At 37.3% G+C, this 22,685-nt stretch overlaps 1 protein-coding gene across 1 annotated transcript in view; it reads left to right on the top strand.

Moving 5' to 3' along the window:
* Nucleotides 1-7,190: 7,190 nt before the first annotated feature.
* LOC117425858 (myosin-11) overlaps nucleotides 7,191-22,685 on the top strand; it is a 129,027-nt gene continuing 113,532 nt past the window's right edge. The window contains exons 1-4 of the mRNA XM_058993719.1: nucleotides 7,191-7,408; nucleotides 10,021-10,172; nucleotides 19,344-19,472; nucleotides 21,865-21,948. Of these exons, the coding sequence (XP_058849702.1) occupies nucleotides 7,294-7,408; nucleotides 10,021-10,172; nucleotides 19,344-19,472; nucleotides 21,865-21,948 (480 nt within the window). The 5' untranslated portion in view covers nucleotides 7,191-7,293. The remainder of the gene's footprint in view (nucleotides 7,409-10,020; nucleotides 10,173-19,343; nucleotides 19,473-21,864; nucleotides 21,949-22,685) is intronic.

Here is a 22,685-nt window from a genome sequence, read left to right as displayed (position 1 = left end):
TAGCTGTGCAAGAGAAATTTGACTGTGTGCAAAAATACTGTGCTGTACAGCAGATATTTAAAAATATATATTAATATTGTTACTGTTGTACACCTAATTGTACATAATGATGATAATGAAAAGGATTGTTCACATTTTTTTCTAATAATAATAATAATAATAATACACATTTCATTTATTAGTTGTATGAATTCATATTAAAATCAGTTGTAAAGGTTTAACATGATCATTTTTCACGGTAATCTTGCTGTTTTCCCATGCTGCTTCAATAATCATACTCTGCATTTACCATAGTTTACCATGGCTTGTGATGTTATTCAGTTTGTTTTATCATGCCTCTATGTGCTTTACATGGCTTACCTATGATTTACAATGCTTACCTGTGCTTTACCATGCTTTTGCAATGCTTTATTACACTGCTACGGTTTTACTATGGTAAACTTTTATAATGGTTGGCTATTTTAAAAAAGAAAACTTTATATTTTCTGTAATACAGTAAATGCTGCAAGACTGTCGATGGAAGAAACTTTCAGTTATTAGGTGCACAGAGAATAGACTTTACTGCAGAACTTCAACAATGGCCACCAATCCCTCCAGAAGGATTCAAAGTGTTTTACTTGATACCTAATGCAGATCTGCTTTCCTTTGAGTGTTAGTATGGCAAGTATTACTGTACATTGTCACCGTTTTTTCAATTACAATGTTTACTGTGAAAAGATAATTACTCTTTTGTTTTCATATTGGCCAATATGCCTATGTCCAAATAGAAGTGAATCACACTTATATGTTTATAGGTACCCTCCCAAAGTTACAAAGATGTGTAAATGCAAGACAGGACAAAAACATGAATCCATTTGCATTACTATAGAATACAATGGTAAGCTGTGATAGCAAAATAATTATTGAGGGCATTATTCCAAGGATAGAAAATAAAGAAAAGCAACTTTCTTCTACTTAAAAATAGTTCTACAAAAATCGTACCTCGTGTATGGGGAAACTGGAAGTAAAAACTTTGGGGCGGGGGGGGCGGGGTAGTGTCTGACATGACCTTCCTGCCTGTCATCTGAAACTAAAAAGGACACTGTTGGGATAATACCACCTTAAGCCACCCATCTGATTGTAAACACAACATAAGGTAAGGACACAGAGAAAAGCAATCAAAATGTCATTTCTGTGCTTCTTGCTCTTAAAAGCACCACAAGTGCATGTCAGCAAATTTAAATGTATGAGTTTCTAGGTTTTTTTCCCCCTTTTAAATGAAAGTCCTCTTTTATCAATGTCGATCGTCCCTCATTAATCTTTGAAGAAACCCTTTGGCCATAAATGAAAATTAATTTGATATTTTAACTGCTGCAAGATGATAGTTTAGGCCATCGAATGCTGCAAAGAACCAAACAGACAAAGGAGATGGGTTTTCAGTTTTTGGTGCATTTTATTTGTTCAGATTTGGGGGTTGGATATTCCGTTTTTTTTATTCTACCAGTGTGATATCTGCATCTAACTTATCTTAACTTTATTATGGAGACGCAACCTTACCAAAATGGTCTATCAGGGTTTTATTTATTTTTTTATTTTTACAGAATTTTCATCTGAAGTAATGTTAAAGGAATACTTGATATCATCTCAATGTTCTAATATTTAATATCTTACCGCTTTAAAATCCTATTATGTGTTTTTTCTGCTTGGATCATTTTCCTACTTACAAATGATTTCAGCAAAAATTACTTCGGAAAAGACCGCTCAAGCTTGGTTGTAGGGAATTTGCTGGGGCTTGTGGGGTGTAAGCATGGCCAATAATAATCGAAGCAGAAATAGCGATAGAGAATCAGACAGAGCACACACAATCGGATATTAAACAAGTAATATGTAAATGCAGGGTGACAGCCACTGCAGGGGAAAACACCCAATAATTCACAGAACTGGATTAGTGTTCACATAAGAACATAAGAGAAGTTAGGAAAGGGAAGGCCATTTGGCTCTCCACTACTTGCAGTTAAGAACTGATTTTGTTTTATTCATTTACACAAAAAATAACTTTAGGGATAGTACAACATTGGGTTGCAAATACTGCATGGTTTTCCAATGGCAATGCAATGGTACTGTACTATGGGGCACTAGTAGCACAGTGGTTAAATTAGGGACACAATTCCCCAACACAATTCACTACAACAATAATATATAGTTGCTTTTAAATAAACAACGGTAAGGTATTTTGATTCTGTGTCTGAAAACCAATATTTTGTTGTATTTCATTCCTGTTGAATTCATTAGTAACCTTGACTTCTGATGCCTGCAAATATGTTTTTAAATTCCTTGTGTCTGTATGAGCATTCAGGTATGTGCATTATTTTAAATTATTTCTTCTTTTCCTTATTTTAAGCTGGTTTGGTTCCTGTGTGATTGGCCTTGCTTAACCTTCTCTTCTGTGTAAATTCATCAACCATTGAATAGTGCATTCACAATTCTGGTGCCTAGAATTTGCAATTTTTTTATAGGTGTTTTCAACAGTTTCTGGATGCTGGTATTCATTTTCTTGTTGCCACAATTATCATATTTTTATAAGAAAATCTTGCACAAAGTTTTGGTCATTATCAAAAGACTAGTGGACAAAAAGAGAGCTACGCTTTCATGATGCTCTGTTACAGTGTGTAAAAATGAAATCATGTTGACTTCTCATCCCCAGTCAAAAGAAATACAGCTATAGGTGATGTTTATAGGAGGTAGTGTGGTCCAGTGGTTAAAGTCCACGGCTTTAACCACTTTTACCGGTTCGAATCCCACCTCTGTCGCTGACTGACTCACTGTATGACCCTGAGCAAGTCACTTAACCTCCTTGTGCTCCATCCTGCGGATGAGATGTTAAATCAATGTCCTATTGTAAGTGACTCAGCCTACCTGTAAAGTGCTTTGTGATGGTGGTCCACTATGAAAGGCTCTATATAAAAATTAAGATATTATTATTATCATTATATTAGTATTATAGGGAAATTAATGGGAATGTGAAATAGCCAGGGTTTCAAATAGAAAAAAGCAGAACAAAAATCAAGAAGGTGGGTGGGGCTGGCATGATTTCAATGGAATGAGGAATGCTGGTCAGTGATTGCAGACAATCTTAAATCAGCTCAAAGCCAGGTAAAGGCAGATTTAAAGAATGATAATAACTCAATATTGGAGCAACAGAACCCTGGTCCTACTCCACCTACCAACCAGCTCACCAGCACAGCTTATCATTCTCACCTGCAAAACTCCAGGAGCAGCTGACATCTGCACAGCGTACATCCCCGAGTTCAGTATCAAACAGTATGACAAGGTTCTGGGGTGTAAATATCTTGGTTGGCTCAGTCGTTGTTCTAGAATATGCACCCTCTTCCAAAATCCTAGTGTGTCATTTCGAGTCATTCCAAGTTAAGTCAACCAGTGGGACCCACTTGACCTTCAAGATTTACAACAAAACATGTTTTTGTTTTGTTTTGTTTTACATCCTTAGTAACTGCAACATTGTTTTATCCTGTTCCAAACTGTTTTGGGAATAATGGCAAACCATTGTAGAGGTTTTGCCCTCAAAAATCACATCTTTAATTTTGAGCAGTTTTAGAGCCCTTTATATATCTTGAAATGTTAAAGCTAGAAGGCTGGTAATATTATTACTATTTGCTGTTGGTGAAAATACTCAAATGGGGGATCTCCTGAATTTGTGTGACATGGAAAAACTCAACAGTCGATGGAAAACATACTGGTTACTGTACAGCCAGAGATCAGGTGTTTACCTTATTAGCTGTTGGGTTTACCATTGTCTGCATGGATTAGTTTCACAAAAAAATCTGCTAAAACTCAATTGCAACTCTGCTGTGCGCACATTACTGATGTTTCACCAGGCACAGGCTTAAATGGCATGCTCTAATTTCCCTGAAGGGATGGCAGTAGTGACTGCAGAATGGTCATGTATTTCTCATGTATTCTTACAGACTTGTCGCATCAAACCAGGCTGCCCACAGTGGACAAACACCCCACTGACAATGTCATGGGCAGTGTTTCTTTTTTAGTCCAATCCAAATTAAACATGTAAGTGCAACATAAATAGATACTCCACTATATCCCTGTCATTATAGAAATGCATCTACCCAGCAGGGGATAATAACCAAGAAGAAGCAGTACCCCTGTCCCCAAACCATACACTCACACAATGGAAACAAAATGACACATCACAGCTAGGCAATCCTAGGCAAAATGATTCCAAACCAATTAATTTAGACAGCATCTTCAAGGTTTTTGTTACTCTTGAATACTGAACAAAATGAGAATGGGGGGAAAAAAGAAAGAGAATAAAAACAGGGAAAAGTTGAGTAGCACGCGATGGAGAGAGAATCCAGGATGAGGAGAGAAAGGGAGAGGGAGATCTTGTTAGTGTTGAATTTTATTTTTGTATTCAATTCTTTTTTTTTATTTTTATTTTTTTTTACCTAATTTCATTTCTGAATCTGCTGTATCATACATTTAATAAAACTGGTTTGCAGAATGACTGGGCAAATGACATCTAAGCAGACACAGAGTTAAATTTCAGTCGTATGTACGTTTACACATGCTTTCTTTTCCACACATTACACTTGTTATAGAAACAGAATCCTCTAGGATCATTCATGTGGCCATGGAATAACTACAGTACTCCACGAATGTTTATGGTGTAGTCTCCATATGTTTGATGGGCCAACTTTCAATATTCATCGAACTTGTCATGGCAATAAAAACCCTTGAACTGAATGGAGTATGAGGACGAGAGAGTGTGAGAGGGAGATAGAGGAGAGAAAGACAGATAGTGAGTGATGGATTGAGAAGAAAGGAGAGTGAGAAAGGAAAAGATTGAGAAAAGAGAAAGAAATGGAGCAAGAGATATAGAAGGAAGACATAGAATCAGACATGTCAAGTCTCAAGGTTTACCCTTGAAACTCAGTTTTCCACAATTTTGAGGTTCTCACGTCCGTGCAATGAATTCTTACAGTTTTTGTTGTCTACCCAGTTTCAGTCTGCTAAAAGTCTATGCACACCGGACGCAAGTGAGCGAATAAAAAATAATTAAAAACTATTGATTTAAATGGAGTAAATCACACCGCAAGCGAAGCGAGTGAATATATACATTTATTTTATTTCTATTTGCGCTACGTGCTGTTTGCATCGCAATGGAAATGACCCTCGGATTAAAAAAAATATAAAAAGCCCCGAACAGAACGTATATTGAGTTGCTGTTCGTAACAAAGAAGTTGACAAGTCCTTGTTGCCTTGTGAGTTGCCAGGCTGGCCGCATGCTCATGCTCGCTAGATAAATCCCATCAACCCCCAGGACTCCATTAGCTAAAGCATTATCTGCCTGTTTGCTGATTAAACTGATGACTTGATCACAGCCCTCAGCTAATCTGCAAAGCAAAAAATAAAAAAAATCATCGCTACGCTAATCATGTACTGCTTCCCCTTGCACAGAAAGTTTTTTTTTTTATTTAAAAATTAAACAGAAGAAGTTTTTTTTAAGGGCACCTTCCTGTATGCTCTCCACTGAAACAGGTTTCTTGACATAAATATACTGCAGTATAAAATGTACTTGCAATGTGTAGTACAATTTGGTAAAAGCAAGTATACTGTAGGTAAGCATGATTCACAGCTTTAAAGTTATTGTGCAAATACTGTATCAAGGGTTTATGATGGTCTTCGTGCGTCAAAGTCACAAACTGGACACAAAGTCTGTATCTGGACCCTATTTAAATATCATCAGTTTCATATATGTCTGTTTATTATAACGTGGCATGTTTATTAAAGTCACCTGCATATTTTACCTTTGGGACTGTCTCTGCGAAAGACTAAGCAAGGTACAATTTCTACAGAGAGGCCTGTATAAAAAATGACCACGAGGGTCAAGTTACTGAAGGAACTGAAAATCTGTGCCTTTGACTTTAGAGGGCCATTGAATCACATACTGTGCTATTACGACATTGTGTGGTCTATGAAATATGTGTAATTTACTTTAATAATGATTTGTACAGTATGTGTTACAATTTGGTACCAATAGCTACATTTACTGAGGATATGTTTCAGGTTCCTGGGAGATTGCCTGGAGCACACGTTCTAAACGTCAGCAGCTTCACGTCAAGATACTTCCTTGGATCAGGTGAAAGCACCTTTCCATTATAATTGCCTTTGTGAAGGCTATAGAAAAATGAAGAGCTGACATTTAGAAGGTGTGCTGAGGGCAGTATCCCAGCAACCTGACAACACCCTCACAAGATTCAGTATCTCTGCTAGTTATTACTACAGAGACCTACAGACAGTAAACATCCACCTAACACTGTTAGATTTGAAATTTATAAAGATTATGCAAGAAATAATGAGTTTGCTATAAATAAAATATATCATGCACGATGGCTTTAATACAAATCATATTGCTTTGGAATATTGTGAGTAACCAGTGTCAGACTCTCATATGCATCACGTCATGATAGCTGTGCTACACCAGGGGAGTAAACAAATACACTCATAATAAACAGGAAGGTAATTTTCAAGTCAATAATCTAGTAATATAGCAATCATGCAGCTTTCACTAGGCATCTCCTTATGTTTCCCTACACAAGCTCATTCTGGGCCTGCTGAGTTAAAATGGCTGCATGAAGCAACATTAATACATTCATGCAAACTGTGACAGTGGAATTTATTTTAAACAAAGACAGACTGAGATCTTCTATTTCAAGACAGTACTATTTAATTAAACATGTTTCTGCTGATGAAAATGATGCTATATTACTGGATAATATACAGAAGGGTTTTTAAAATGTGTTCTGCTCAAGTCTTATATTCAACGGCTTTGCTTGAAAGCCAGTTTGTGTATTTCTCTGCAAGCAGCAGTTTCCGTTACCTCACTTGCACCTGCCAAACCTCGCTCTGCTTGTGCGGATTGGCTATTAACACACACCTGTGTTGTCAATCATTGAAACTGGAGCGCTGGAACTTGGAATCAGGATATAACACGCCTACTAAAACCAACAGTCAGATTGTCTCCCTGAAAACTGGCGTTTCCATGGTAATCAGTGCGTTCCACTGACGCTCTATCTGGACAGCACCCGCCCATTTGGAAAAACGCTGCTTCAGATTGGTCAGTGGTTTAATTTACTCGGCGATCCTTAATTATGATTGGAGGAATCATTGTTCCTTCTTTGTAACAGAGGTGTGGCCTAAATTGTGCAGGTGGTTGGAGCGGGAGATGGAGCTCCCCGAGCGGGTTGAGTCTAGAGCAGAGGTGGTAACATTGATAAAATGTCCAGAGCGGGGTTTACGGAGGGATTAGCGACCTGGCATAGACAAGTTGAGATCAGGTCAAAAGAACGAGCAACTGGACAGAGCGACACTATGAGCAGCGTCGGTGCAACAGGTAAAAAAACAAACAAACAAACAAAAAAAAACAAAACGAAACAAAACACATTTTTAAATAACTCGTTATATTTCGTGCTGCAGTCTCTTGATGTAATAGTAATGCATGCAAAAAAGGAGTGGTTTTTTCAAAAAAACTTTCTTTTAAAGCAAATCACATAGAGAAGGTGCTTAGATTCCTCCTAAAGATGCAGATGTTAAATTCACAGTTGTCCAAACCGTTTGCGCAGCAATTGTCAATAATTAATTTACTACTGTACTGGTAGCTCTGGTTACTCGAAACGAGCGCGCTGTACTTTCATGAGTGAAATTTACAGATTACAATTTAATAATTTTAAGAATTACCCTTGGTATCACGCAAATAAGTAGAAGCAATTTGAAGCAAAATCAAATTGACTGTAAAACAAACCGAAAAATTGAACTTATCTCCCATGCTGATGATTTCTAAAAGTCTCCCACGAACTGCCAATCAGGCGAGGGGAGAACATCTTTTGAATCATCGAAACAAACAGTAAAACGTACTGTTAAAACTTACCCAGAAGGCGCTGCTGAAGTGAAGATATAGCCGGAAGTGAAAAAGAAACACAATTCCAGAAAGTAAGGCAAGCAAACTGAAAAGTTTATTCAACTAGTACCAATTAAATGTTTACTGCAGCAGGACAGTCTCTTTCAAAATACATAGCAAATGGAAGTGTACAGCAGATATGATTCTATACTGTAAAATAGTGCATTTATATATTCTATATATTTTCAAAATATATTTTCACTATATTCACTCGCTCAGAGTTTTTGTAAGCGCAACATACTTCGTGTGCAATTCAATTCATAAAGGTTCGCCAAATAAAAGGTGTCTTAGAAACTTAAGTATAACATCTCTACAGCCTACTTGTGCTCTTTGCTCTTGTACTTATTGAACAGGTGGAGAGAACATCCAGTGGGAGTCAATCAGAGTCCTTGGACAAGCTTAAAATACTGCAGTGAACTTCCAGCTACAAAGAGATAGGTGCAGAGTAAACATTTGCACAATCTAATGCTAATGTATAAAGAAAAAGCAAGCGCATGTACTTTCTTTTATTTAGTTAGTTGGTTATTTTAACTAAAAGTGAATTCAGGTTTTTACTCTAAAATTCAATTCGCTCATTATTTGTGAAATATGAAAAGGAAATAAAACCGCTAAGTAACAATTAAACCTGAGTCGCTTTGTAGCTGTTCTGTCAGTTTTCATATCAAACCCTTTGTGTTACCTTGATAACTATACCCTCCTGTGACTCACTACTATCTGTATCAGAGATACCGTGGGGTACAGCTTTGTTGGCATCTTGTTTAAATCAAAAACAACTATATTTACACAGATTGGCACGTATACTCTCCCAATGTAAAATTACCCAAACTCCTTGTGGATCTCCTCTTTCTACCCGGTTATCAATGTTTTTATGTTTATAGGATTCATGCAATAATTGTCATTCTCTTAAATGATGTGTTGCATTTTTTTTTAAATTGGCGTGCACATATGAGATACAACAAGGAGTTAAAAACATATCTTTCAGTGCTGTGTTAATTGGAAAAACTATAGTTCTTGGATTTATAGTGTATAAGATCCTGGACATTCATTGGAGAGCTCTCAGTATTAGTGAGATTGAATGGGTCCAGTAAATCTTAACTAAGATTAGGAAGACAGTGAGTTAAACTCACAGCAGTGGATTAATTCTAATCCGGAATATTACTTGGTCAGGATTGAGATAAGAAAAAAAAAACTTGCACATCATAGATAAAATAAGTGGACAGCTTTAGTCCTATCGGGAGCATCGTACTGTAGGTCAAAGCTGCCTCTGTGCCTCGAGACAAGATATGCTTAAAGAAAGCTTTACTAATAAAATAAGTAAAGAAAAACAAATAACACCCTCCCTGTGAAATCCTGAACTGAACTGGTATCGGCCTACCTATCTGCTGTCCACCTGTCTGTCTGAGTGGTGCATTGCAAACGTCCTTGCCGAGGACACTGGCAGCTTTCACCTCTGGGACCCCGTTCATTTAAAAAACGTTAAACACAAAAAAACGAAAGAAACTGCTGCACCTAAAAATTTGTTACTGTGCAAAGAATCTCTAGTATGTGAGATGTTTCTGAGAGGAAAAAGGCATCAGTGTTTTCCCACTGCGACGATATTATTATTGTTTTACAGTGGAATATTACTAACTTCTCTATACATACCACTATTGGGTAAAATGGTATTAAACGAGAACTGTTCCTAATAGGGTGAACTTCAGACTGTTTTCTTAATGGTGACCTGGTCATTTATATGAAGCTGGTCAAGGAGGAGGATTCTATTTATTTCAGTCTTCCATGACTAAATCAAGTGAACTATGGAATTTGGGGCTATAAATAACAAATAAGTCAGTTTCTGATTGTTAAATTCACAGTTTCACTGTGTACATTTAGCAGCATGGAGATTAGATTTGGACTGAGATTATTTTGACTGGCCAAATTGACGATATTAAAAAGGTGCTTTTTACATATTCTTAAACTTGATAGAAAAATATCCGGTGAATCATTTTCTGTATACTTCAGTATTGCTCTCTAGAGTACAGTAGTCTAAGATGCTGCTCTGCCCACAGATTACAGATTAAGTGCGGGGGATGGCAGATACCCCAGGGGTACACAGCGCCCCGCAGAAGTGCAGAAACTCCTGGGCGAGTTCCAGGACCTGTACCAGGATCGGCTTCGACGACTCGACCAATCGGGTGACGGTAGAGAGGAAACACTGAAGGTGAGTCAGGAGCTGGCATCACAGCAAGTCTCTTTGATGCAATGTAGCATTTATTTAAAGAAAACGTTTCCACAGGCCTGTTTCCCTAAAAAAGTATAGGACTTGTTCTGGTCTTCACTTTGCAAATGTATTATTTTTAGTGTTAAAGTATTCATGTGGTTAGTTTTATTTTATTCGTTTTTTAGGGTACTATATTTGAGCTTTAGTTATGGGGTGATTCAAGTTATAGAATAGCATTGTGGGTTTCTAAGAATGGAAGAATTGTTACTCTGTGTATATTAAACAAGATTATTGCGCTACCATCTTGGGTCACAAGGAGATTCTGTATCTTGCATGTTGAATTGTTACCATCTTGCTGCCCATAGTAACCTCTACACCCTATTGACCTTGTTATGACAGATGTCTAAACTTTCACTCAACTGATGTGTCTGTGCCATATTTAAATGTGTAATTAGTTTTCATTTCAGGGTGTTATATGGGATTGGTAATTTTTTGGTGTTTTTTTTTGTTTAGCTCTTAGCAACAGTACATAGTGTGAACAAGACAGCCTTATTTCGGGTTTGTGCCCCTATAAAAACGTGACCCAGAAACTTAATTAGATTTTTTAGCGCTTTCTTTGCACACTTTTATTACAATACACAAACAAACAAAGACCTAGTTCTTCCAAGCGCTTACTAAACATATGCAGGTCCCTGACTAACATGCAGGACAGCTAAGCTGTTTACCTGACATACAAAACATACCACCACTTTTAAACAAACACACATAAACCAAATGTGGGTTTACTTTTACACAGTACCTTTTCCAAGCAATGACACACAGTTGGGCTCTGCACACAGCAGACTGGCTGCTCTCCTTTTATACTTGGCAACTGACCTCAATTTAAAATAACAAGGCCAAATGCCAAAACAATAACCAATTAATAATTAAAAACAATACAATTAAATCAATTAAACAATTAAATTAAACAAAAACCATTAGCTTGGCAGGGAGACTTTTCATCTTGTGCCTGCCATAAAACAAACATTTTTACAATTGCAGGGCCGCTGCCCTGCCACAATAGCTACTTGATGTTAAATAGCCTACCTACTGTTATAAATGATGCTGTGTATGCACAGTATGCATTTTATTTCATGTAACGGTGCTTGTCTTGGCTGATTTGAATAGTCGTCAGTGACTGTGGAAAGCAGTCAGTCTGAGCACACCCTGACAAGGGCAGGTTTTTAAATCTGCTCGTCAAAAGAGTTAATTTCTCTTAGTCTGGTGCATGCTGCTAAAAGGTATTGTACTGTAATGAAAGCATAGACAGTTTGATCAATGTTGTTAAAAGTTTGTTTCTTTACATCAGAAAGCTTTTTGCGTTTTTTTTCCCCCCATTAAAAGACCTTTATTGAATATCTTTACATCTTTCAGAAATGTTACTTTTGGCTGCTGTTCAGGTGAAAGTAGCCTACTGTAACCTCTCTAAAATATCTGTTTTGACATTAAAAAACAAAGGAATTTCCTTTGTTAAGCTTTTTCTGAAGCCTAGCTGTTTTTAGCAATGCTTGTTATCCCTTGCAGGGTTTACTTATCCCTGGCAACAAGGATATAGTGTCTGTACCGTTTTGTTTTTTTTAAGATATGTTTTCTTATGACCGTTCATCCAATTGTAATGAAGTCATTGAGTATTGGAATCCAGGTGGATACCTAATCAATATTTCTAGCGTGTTGGTTGGGCTAATGAAGTCTTATAAATGAATAACTTGATCATTTTTGAAGTTATTCAACATACTGTTGATGTTACCATTCAGAATGATTCTTGCATTTATTCTGAATGCTTTTCTTATATTATTCATAACCGTTCATTGAACTGACATGGAACTTGTTGTTCCAGCTTAAATGGACCAACAGGTGTTGCTCAGCCTTCCTACATCAATAACTTCTGTCAGTTAAATATTTTAGTTTGAAAGCATTTGAAATGTGCTTTTAAAATAGTTATTTTCCTAGGTCATCTCCTACACGGGGGAAAATCTTTTTTGAACCGTACCTAGTAGTGTATGTATCATCATCCAGCAGCAAACCCCTCCCCAGAATGTTGTCCACTTGAGCTGGAATGAGCGTGTAGACTACAGACAATTTATTTATTGGAAAGAACAAAAAATTTAACATTAATCATAAATTCTAAGATAAAACTAGCTGCTGTTTTTTTAATGCCTTCGTACATATTTTTATCATTTGTAATTGGTAGTTTCAAGTAATCATTCCATTACGTTTTCATAACACTGATTTCCAGAAATGTTCATCTGACTTGACTTAAGCTTGCGGTTCTAGTATTGATTGACATTCAGTCTCTTCTATAGGTATTTGGAAGAGATTTGTCCCTTTGTGTGTGTGTTTCCTCTGTTCGCGCCTGGAGTATGTATGCTTTGTGTGCTGTTTTAAAGAGGGTGAGCAGGGCTAAGCAGGGCGCTTTTAATGGAGTTCATGTGTTTTATATGAGGCAGTTTACTTGTCAATTCGGAAGCGTAAACAAGGCAAGAGAAAAGGTGCACGCTCCATATTGTAAAGCAGGTCCCACCCGTTAGAGCCACAATGACTGGGTTTTTATAGACGAAAATCTCTTAATAGCATTGAGTGGCCTTTATATAGAGGGGGCCAATCAAGCACTTAGTGTAGACTCGCTGTGAACTTTAACAGACAACAGATCAGGAACTTGGAAATGTGATTTATGTGGGTGTGAATTAGAGATGCTGCTGTTTGGGAAGTCTTGGCTGTTCTGCCCAGGCTTGGTCTAAAATCCCTCATAGGTATATGGGCAATGGGGAAAAGTCAGCAATACAGAAACAAAAGTAAATAAATAAAAAAAACAACAGTTAAGCGTGCTTCATGCAGTCTCTCACTCTAAGCTTTTCTGACGGCGCTTCTCTCTCGCACCAGGCTGCTCGCGAAACAACTGCCGCTTATTGCGTGATGTGCTTGCAGCACGGTGCGTGTGTCACATTCCCTTGCAGGTGCACGCCTCGTCCTGTCACACTGTTGTTTTACTTTGTTAATCTATTAGATCACTGAACTCCTGAAATCTTTGGCTTTTATATTTTAATCCTCTTATTTGACTCGCATACTAAAACCCAAATCGCCAATTCAACAAACTCCGAATTCACTGATCGCCCAAGCGTGATCGTAAACATGTGCAGAATGCCCCAGCTGCACTGAAGGCACGGTCAGAGTTGGAGCGCTCATTATTATTTTAGGCTTTGCCGACAGTACAATAAGTGAACATTCCCGCTTAAATCTTCATGCTGAATGAATAAATACATGGAAGTACACAAGAGGTCGCAGTGCATGTGAGTATGAGGTTTTATTTTAAACTTCCGTTAAACCCGTCAGCCCCGGTTTTATACCTATGCCAAACCCGGGCTGATGGGGCTAAAAAATCGTCCGGTTCCCTGGGTTTTCGGTTCCCGGGCTGGAAATGCTAGTCACAATACTTACACTAATGGAGTATGTCCATTCAATAGTACATGATGAAAAGTACAAAAACTCACAGCGATGCTGGCAGTTCAGATTTGGGTTAGAAACGCCCAAGAATTTATTTCTGTTAGGATCTCCAGCAGCCACGAGGGCGATAATTTTTTACTAATTTACCGGGCCAGATTGTATTATCCCCCACATATGTCACACTACATCTAGTGAAGGACAGGTAAGAACTTTCTTTAGCACCTATTGAGATTGAACCTGCAATGTATGCAGGTGTCTGTATTTACGAAAGACGCACTTACTGTACATTTTTATGTGTGCGTGGGTGATTATATTCTGGCATGATTCTGATAGCATGTGATATGTTTGTATATAGAAGTTTCCAGTGCCACTGCCCCAGCTGCTTTGTCATTGAATTTAAGTGTAGCTCTATTGAGTATTGAATAGTTACTGTATAGACTACTATATTACTAGCACCTGCATGCTGTGAGTTATTTGAAGGCTTTCTTGAATAGTCAACTGTTTACAAATAATAAAGTTCTCTCGAGGCATTGAATATTGTTACCTTTATGATAATATACTAGACAATTGGTTGCTGATTGAACCTCTACTATACATAATAACAATGATAATAAAAATAATAATAAAAAAATAATGATAATAATAATAATAATAATAATAATAATAATAATAATAATAATAATAATAATAATAATAATTATTATTATTATTATTATTATTATTATTATTATTATTATATATAAGCCTATTTGATTGAGTGTTTTATAATTCATCATGTGCAATGTAATTATAACAACAAAGACAATGGAAGGAGGGGAAAGGAAGCAATTAACTTTTTTTTTATTTCTTTTGGGCTTCCTGAGCTATATAAGAGCTTGACTTGCAGAACCATTTTCTGCTGGCAGACATGCTGTCTTAACCCTAAGAGAAAGAGTGTTCCCTCCAGACTTGGGGACACACTCCCATTGCCACCGATTGTGTTATTATATATATATATATATATATATATATATATATATATATATATATATAATTTTACACATACAAAACAGAATAACTAAATTCACCAAATTTTACAAAGGAAAAAAAGAAAGGTAGGTCTGTGGCGGGCAGTGTTGCAGACAGTGCACGGTGATACTTGATCTGATGTTAATGTGCTGGTGTGTATGTGAGGGAGCGAGAGAGATGGGGAGATAATCCGGACTGCTTGATGAGATTGAGGGCTAGGATTGATTGATCGCCTAATCATAGGAGGAAATGGGCCTGAAAATGAATGGAACTCTGCCCTTGGCTTCCAGAGGAGGGATGGGGGGGTTGCAACACAGCCTTAATGTGCAGAAGACCTGATTTCATTTGTGTCTAATATACAGTTATACGATCCTAGCTAAGTGTTCAAATAAAAAAGGAAAGGAAAAAAAGGGGAAGAGGTGTAAATCAAGCTTTATTGCTTGAATATTACTACTTTTTTTCCTTTCCATTCTCATTCGATGCTTAAAGGAGGATATAAATGTGTAAGTTTAAAGTGCTCATAGAATTTTTTACAGGATACAGGGTAGTCACTTACCTGGTGCAGCTCTTAGTTAAAGAAGTGTTAACCAAGGTTCCTTACTGTACATCTTACTAGAACTACTGTATATTGTGGAAAATGTAGAAAATATTTATACGTATTTTATACTTCAGTTTGGAATATGTAGATATTTCAAAGACCAGACTATGGATGAAAAGTATTGTAGTTCAAACTTAATCCAATGAGCAAACCATTAGTGCGTTTACACTTAAAACTCCGACCTGAGCTGTCTTAGGGTGGATTAGATTAAAAGATTCTTATCATTTGAGCCATTTTTATAGTTTAACATGTGCCCTTATTTAGCTACAACTTGAGGGCCTAGAAAAAGTCTGAACCATGCAGTACACATTTCTACCAGTATATGTTACTGAAGTGCAGATATTAGTTCAGGAATAAAAGTTTATTTCTCCACTTGTGTACTCCCATTTATTTTACATGCATATATAAAACAATACTAGTCGCTAGCGTTTGTAATATTCATCTTAAACCTGAAATAAACAACATACCCATCATATGGTTATTAATTTCTTGCAGCTAGTTAAAATCCACTTTGTTTTTCCCCCTTAGAAAACTGTTTTTAACACTGTTGCAAATAACTGAATTACAAAGCACAGCATCACAGAAATACAAACTAAAGTCATCGTAGCTCTGCAACATTATGTTCAAATGCTTCAAAAAAACCCAAGAATAAAACAAAAATGGCCTATTATTAGCGGTCACCAAAAGCGCTGGCTGGGTCATTCTGGTCTCATGTTCCCGGCTTAGAGTAAGTAGCGGGGTTCCGAAAAAGAGAGCGTTACGCGCCTCCACGTGTTGCTACAGCTGTTTAAATAACATATCTTGCATTCTTTTCATTATCATCCTCTGGAGCAGGACACTTGAGACGACTGAATCTAGGACAGCTGCGTTTACACCACAAAATAAAATCTGTCAAGAGCTAAGCCACCTCAAAACCAACTTAAAAGTGGCGAGTGCAATAGTACCAGCATGCATACATTTATATCATTGTATCTGCAATGTTTTCATATCCTGAAATAACAACATTGAAGAACCAAACGACCATTAATGTTGTTAAGAAAGCTAAGCATTGTTTTATGTGTTTAGCTCCCTTTTAAGGAACTAACTTATGGGCTGGTTTATTTTCAAATTTTAAATTCTCCAGTTCTTCTAGTGGTTTGCTCTTTCCTGATTACTTGTGTACTGTAATACAGTTCTGTATTGTACTGTTATAATTTTGAAGTAATATTCAACCATGAATAAGCCATGTTCATCCCTTGTATTTTTTTAATCTAGAAAGGCATAGTTTATTACCTGTCTCCAATCCAAGAAAGATACACTGTATTTTTTTCTTCTACTTTTATTAACCAACACACAGCTCTCTGCGTTACAAAGGGATTCGCTTGTAAGCAAGCCATCACCAAAGGTGCCATAGCAAATCAGCTGCTAAGCAAGACTAATACAGTTTTTATTGTTATTACTAGCAGTGATGTAAATTGAGGAACAATTTGCTGTGCCAGTGCAGTGCCGGATATGGCTGTGTATTTTCTGACAGCCCTGTCCTGAGTTTCTCCCAGCTAGTCTGTGTGGCTGTCACAAAGAGAGAGCAGAGAACTGGGAGGCTACAGATATCAGACAGGCTGATGCATTTTCAAACCTCTCACCGTCTTCTCTATGGAGATACTGAAGATATTCTAAACAGACAGATCCACAGATAAAAGTGGCTTGATTTCCGGGCTTTACTTGGGAATCAAAGGAGAGAACTGGCAAAGGTTGGAGACTCTTCGAATAGAAAAGGTAGTATCTGAAATAGGGATGTCCCCTTAATGCTCAAAAATTGAGTTCTGGCTTGAAGGGAAGAGAGAACTATTGCTACCTTTTGAAATACCCCATCCAAGTTCAGACCACTTCAGACTTTCAGCTATGTTTTTCAGCTAACCCTTACCTAATGATTTCCAATGGGAAGGCATTAAAATGGCAATATTGTGGTTCTGTAATGCAAGGACAGAACAAGGGCTGTTACAATGGGACATTCGTAGAATGCACAATGCTGGTAACCCACTGTATCACCATGTTACTGTATCAAGACCAATATGTCCAACTCCATTTTCCAAATCCATTGTGTTGCTATTGCTGGCAGTGCTGTGGTCTTTTAAGGTAAGGTGATTAGAATGGTGTCCCAGTGGTATTTTTCATACTTTTTATAAGGCAAGCTTCTGAGATCTGACTAGATCACAATCTAAGTTGGTAAGCGGTATGGCTGCAGGGGAACAGTGGGGTGGGCTGTCACAGAGAGTTCTTTCTGAAGTGGGAAGCTTGAGAGATCAGACAGGCAGATCTCTACTCATCTCTCCCCGTCTGTCTGTGCGGATAAGCCCGAGCTAAGACTGGTGCTACACTGAAACACTGGAGTGTGGCTTCTGGTCTTGGTGGTAAAGTCTTCTTAAGGTTACTAATGGTGCTTTTACACTGGCCGTTTTTAGGTCTTTTTTCAGGTCTTTTTTCTGCAATGTAAACGCACATGGCCTACTCACAGCTGTCCTAAAAACGGCCAACTAAAGACGTGGCTCAGCGCCAGCTTACATCCGTCTGAAAGGAAGTGTAAGCTCACCCGACATTAGGACGGCTCACGCATAATTTTATACAGAAACTATCCTGGATTGTGTTTTAATCAGTTATTTTATTGTAAACCACTTAGTTATTGGTTTAGTTTCAAACATGCTTTAACACACCCTCTTTTTATTGTTTGTTTTTATTGTTATTTAAATAATATTTTGATTGTACCCATGATTAGCTTAAAAACACAGAATATTTTTTTGTTTGTTTGTTTGTTTCTGACTACTGCGGCATGAATTGGGCAGAACAAGAAAGCAGAGCTGTCATAGCGTTGTGGGTCGAAACTCAAATCCAGAGTGCATTCGAAGCGGAAACACAAAATAAAAACATCCGAGAAATAGCGGCAGGTCTGGCGAAAGATCTGTGCAACCCCCTCTCTGCACGTTTTGATTATAGTTGATCTGTTACACAATTGCGTTTTACATGTTATGTTCTAAGTTTTAAATAAAGGTTGTTTTAATAATTTGCGGTCCTTGTCATTTTGTTATTTAAAAAAGGAACAAAATGTTTCAAACAATTTAGATGGCGTACTTATTATTATTATTATTATTATTATTATTATTATTATTATTATTATTATTCATTTGCAGTAGTAGTATTTGTAACGAGGCTAATTTGAAAAAATCTAATTTATTAACTGCAATTATAGTAAATGTTGTTTTCTCCGGTATTCCTGTGGCTGCTCAGCCTATTTTAACTCAAAATAAAGGACATGCATCATACAGTTATGTATGTATACAAGGTGAGATAATCTTACTCAATGTGAAGTCCTTCACATAACAAATGGGTCAGGAAACGCTATGTTGTTTTCAAACACTGTGTAAATGAATAACCATTTTTCTCGTAGACTGCAAGATAAGTATATATTTTTTACGATGAAACACTATTGTTTGTTTGTAATACCACTCTGCCTCTTGCGCCTTTGTGGTTTGGGGAGGGTAAAACTCGTCATCCCTTCAGTGGTCGTCATGACAGCACGTATTGTAATTTAGATGGTATGCGCCTGCATTCGGACCTAAGCCGGCTCAGGACACAACCGCAGTGTAAACGCTACGTGAAAAATGGTAAGAATCTCCGCGATCAGTTGGCTTAGGTCCGAGGTGGCAGTGTAAACGCAGCATAAGGATCACAAGAGCCCAATTTAATTTGCATTTTAGCTGGGGAAAAATCCTTTTGGGAATAAATTCCCTGCAACGAACCTAAATGCAGAGCAATATTTATTTTGCTTCAATAAACACATTCTCAATGGTGTGTTAATTTAATCCAGATAAATGTTGCTTCATTTATTGCATGCGTTTTTAATTTCCCCTAATGCTTTATCTCTAGCTAAAAAGTTAATTGAATTTGGTTCACATATATTGAGTTCTCTCTCTATTATATTATATATTGAGTTCTACCGCTGTTAGATTATTATTAATCACAACAACCCCAACCCTACAAACAGCTTATCAAAAAAGCTGTATTGTGTTATGTTGTATTATAACTGGCCCTCTTTCTGTCTCTCCCCTTAGCTAAAGATTGGGGTGCTGCAGTCATATGTGCGAGACCTGAGTGAACAGAACCAGGTTCTGATCCAAACCCTGGAAGAGCTGGAGACGGGATCTGAGCAGAGAGTTAACAGCCTGGAGAGAGAGCTGGAGGTAACACCAACCAGTCAGTCAATCGATCTCTTAAAAAATGAAAGACCAAAGCACTTCTCTTAAGTGCTGTAACTACAGGACGCATGAAGCTCGCTCAGACACAAATGCCTACAGTATTTACAAAACAGCTGGACTAGGCTGGGATTGAGCTTGCACCCCGGGGGGGGGGGGGGGCAAGCTTCCCATTTTTAATGCACGACAAACAGGCAGTAAAAAAGTTTGTGAAAAGGCATTTATAGATTGTGTGGAGTTAGTGTAAACAAACACTTGTGTTAATAAAACCTGTGGTGTGAAGCATGGTTGGTGAAATAGTCACCACAACAAAGCTGTTGAGAGAAACCCAGCCATCTGCCTTGCAGCACCCAATTACAGGACTGAGCCACCGAAGCAATTTGGAGTTCTTTTTTTTTGTGTGTTTTTTCTGCCAGAGAAAAGCTCCCTTTTCGGAAAAGCCTGTTAAGACTTATGGCATCTTTTTACAAGATTGGTTTTAATGTTTTGCCTTTTATATGTCACCCAAAAACACGTGGAACCTGATGTGATAATGATACGAACCTGTCTGAGGTATTAGCGTTAAGCTGACTGATTAGGCTCAGCATCGATTAGCCTGTCCCTCTGCTGACTGGACCACAAAAACACAACAAGAAAAGCAGCCCTATAGCACAATGCTGGACAGCGGTTTTTGATAATATAAATATTGAAAAAAATGTATTGCATAAATGACAAACTAACAAGTGTGGGGCTTAGCATTAAATTAACTTTGTTTTGTCATTGAAATTGGTTATTTATTATTATTTTAATGTAGCATTGCATACTGTAACATCTTATTTACAAAATAAAAGCTGTTGCTAAATTTACGACAATGAGAGGTTATATTTGGGGGGCTTTTAAATTATTATTATTATTACTATTTTTAATAATCAGTTAATTACAAGTTGTTATACACATCTAATCTAAATCAGATTGAATGTACTTATTTATAACCAATAACCATTTTTTTCTGTTTTACAGCATAAACATGTAATCTCCACAAACCTTTACTTCTACTGAACAGGCAATTTAGTTGTGCCACTTTACAGAAAATTGGACAGTTAGGCCAAAAAAAAAAAAAATCAAAATACAGTATTTGGAAACATGATAAACATATGTGTTCCATTCTTGCAATATTGAGTACTGTAATAATGTTTCTATATATATATATGTCTCTTTGTATGACCCTATGTGATACATCTTGCATTGTACATTACAGTGTTGCAGAAATAGCATGTTCTACTGTGACTTGATTGGTCCCACGTGCTCTGTGGTGTAGCATATAGCAAGTAGGGCCAACAAAGTCTTCCATGCTTAGAATCTGAAACTCAGCACAGACAATGCCTAAGCCACATGTGTTTTCTAATAAAGCTCAAGGCTAGGTAGAGAATTTTTATAGAGAAAAAGTATTACATCTCAATATTGCTACAGTAGAACTCATTAAAATGTAATTTGAAGCTATATACCCTTTAATTGAATATAGAATATTTAATCCATCGACCGGCAGGTTCAAGATAACATCTCTGAGCATTAAGCTGTCATTTCTTGAAGTTCTGAAAACGATATTAATCAATTTTACCTTTATTCTTCAGTAACTACTTTTCTGTCTGAATGGAACAGTGGTGCGGCTAGTCATTAAAAGATATTAGCAGTTAGAAGAATACAAAAAAAACCCAGAAAATGTACTGGGATTAATAACTATATCCTGTTCACTGACCTTTAAAAAATCTACTGTTAAAAAAAACCCCAACATAAGCAGTTTAGATCCCCACGAAAGATAAAGCTCTGTTTCCCAGTCCAGGAAATTCATAAATGAGGAAGAAACTCATCTTTCACATACCTAAAACCTTATGGCTCTTACCTGACATGGTTTACCTTGTGTAATTGTGAGATACACTCTTTTTCATGTAAAAAACAAAAAACAATAATGTGATTGGTGTTATAGAAACGAAACATTACTCAATCACTTTGTAACCATGCTGCCTTCCAGTCCTTTAGTTTTAACCATTAGACAACATTGTTTTCCAGTCCCTCTTCTCTTACTTAAAGGCCACACAGCCACTCCCAGTCCCTGAACACCTTTAGACCACACTACATTCCAGAGGTGTAGCTCCAACTAGTCCAGACATTTTACTTCGAGGCTCTAACCAGTAGGCCACAGCAACTTCCTGTTGACCCAGCCTGAAGAAAATGTCTTGTGATAAAAAAGAATCTCTTAAAATCATCTAGCTTTTTTTCTTTTTTTACCTCATGTTAATATAACACTGTCCTCAATGTTTTTCAGTTGATTCATTTTGTTTTCCGTTTTTTATCCTATATAGCTGTGTATAATAATCTTTTTTTCCACTTGCTCTGTTAACAGGAGTATGCCTGCAGACTGAAGGAGAATGACCAGGAGAACCGAACCTTGCGGAGCACACAGGAGAGTCTGGAACAGGACATCTATGTAAGTTCTGACCTGGAAAATGGTGGTAGGGGATGGGGGAGGGGGTCTTGTGTTGTAAGTAATGATTACTTATGATTCCAGATTTCTGAACTGCTAAAGCCCCAAGTTTTTTAGGTCTTGAACTTAAACCTTTACTTAGACTTGATTCATCAGGACTTGGGGTACCTGCTTTGAGTGCAGCTAATATGTAGCTGGTAGACAAGATCAAAGCCAGCAGAATGTTCCCCACCAGCACCAGCCCAGCAATCATTGCTGCATGCTTCATAAAGAGTTGTGTCATCCCTTTCCAACAGCAGATAGTGAGCGGCTTTTAGTGCTGCTGTGCTGCATAGAATGCCAGCACCCTGGCTGGATAGCACCCTCACATAAAGGGACTTCTGTTCTTCTGAAATTGCACCTAATTGCAGGTATTTGAGTTCAAAGTGAAGGAGACAGAAAAAAAGTGCTTTTACCACGTTGTTAGTCTTATTATAATATGCGTGGTTTACATTCAAAATATTTTGTTTTGGATACTGTTCCTCCAGTGTACTTTGTTCTTTTTCCCATTTTTATTGTTTGGGTCCAGACCATCTAAGGGAAGTAGTCTTGACCAGTGATTGCATTTCTATGGAAAACCAGCACAAAGAGATCGAGAAGAAAGACAATTACAAACCGCTCCCAATGTAAAAGAGGCAATACTGGAGTTACAGTATAGCATATTCTGTATTAGTGCTAGAACTCATTTGAGTTCTTTTTGA

This window comes from Acipenser ruthenus, chromosome 20 (assembly GCF_902713425.1).
Source record: "Acipenser ruthenus chromosome 20, fAciRut3.2 maternal haplotype, whole genome shotgun sequence".
In the NCBI taxonomy this organism is placed as follows: domain Eukaryota; kingdom Metazoa; phylum Chordata; class Actinopteri; order Acipenseriformes; family Acipenseridae; genus Acipenser; species Acipenser ruthenus.
Note: the sequence above shows the minus strand (reverse complement) of the source record. Positions and strands in the feature narration are given on the sequence as shown.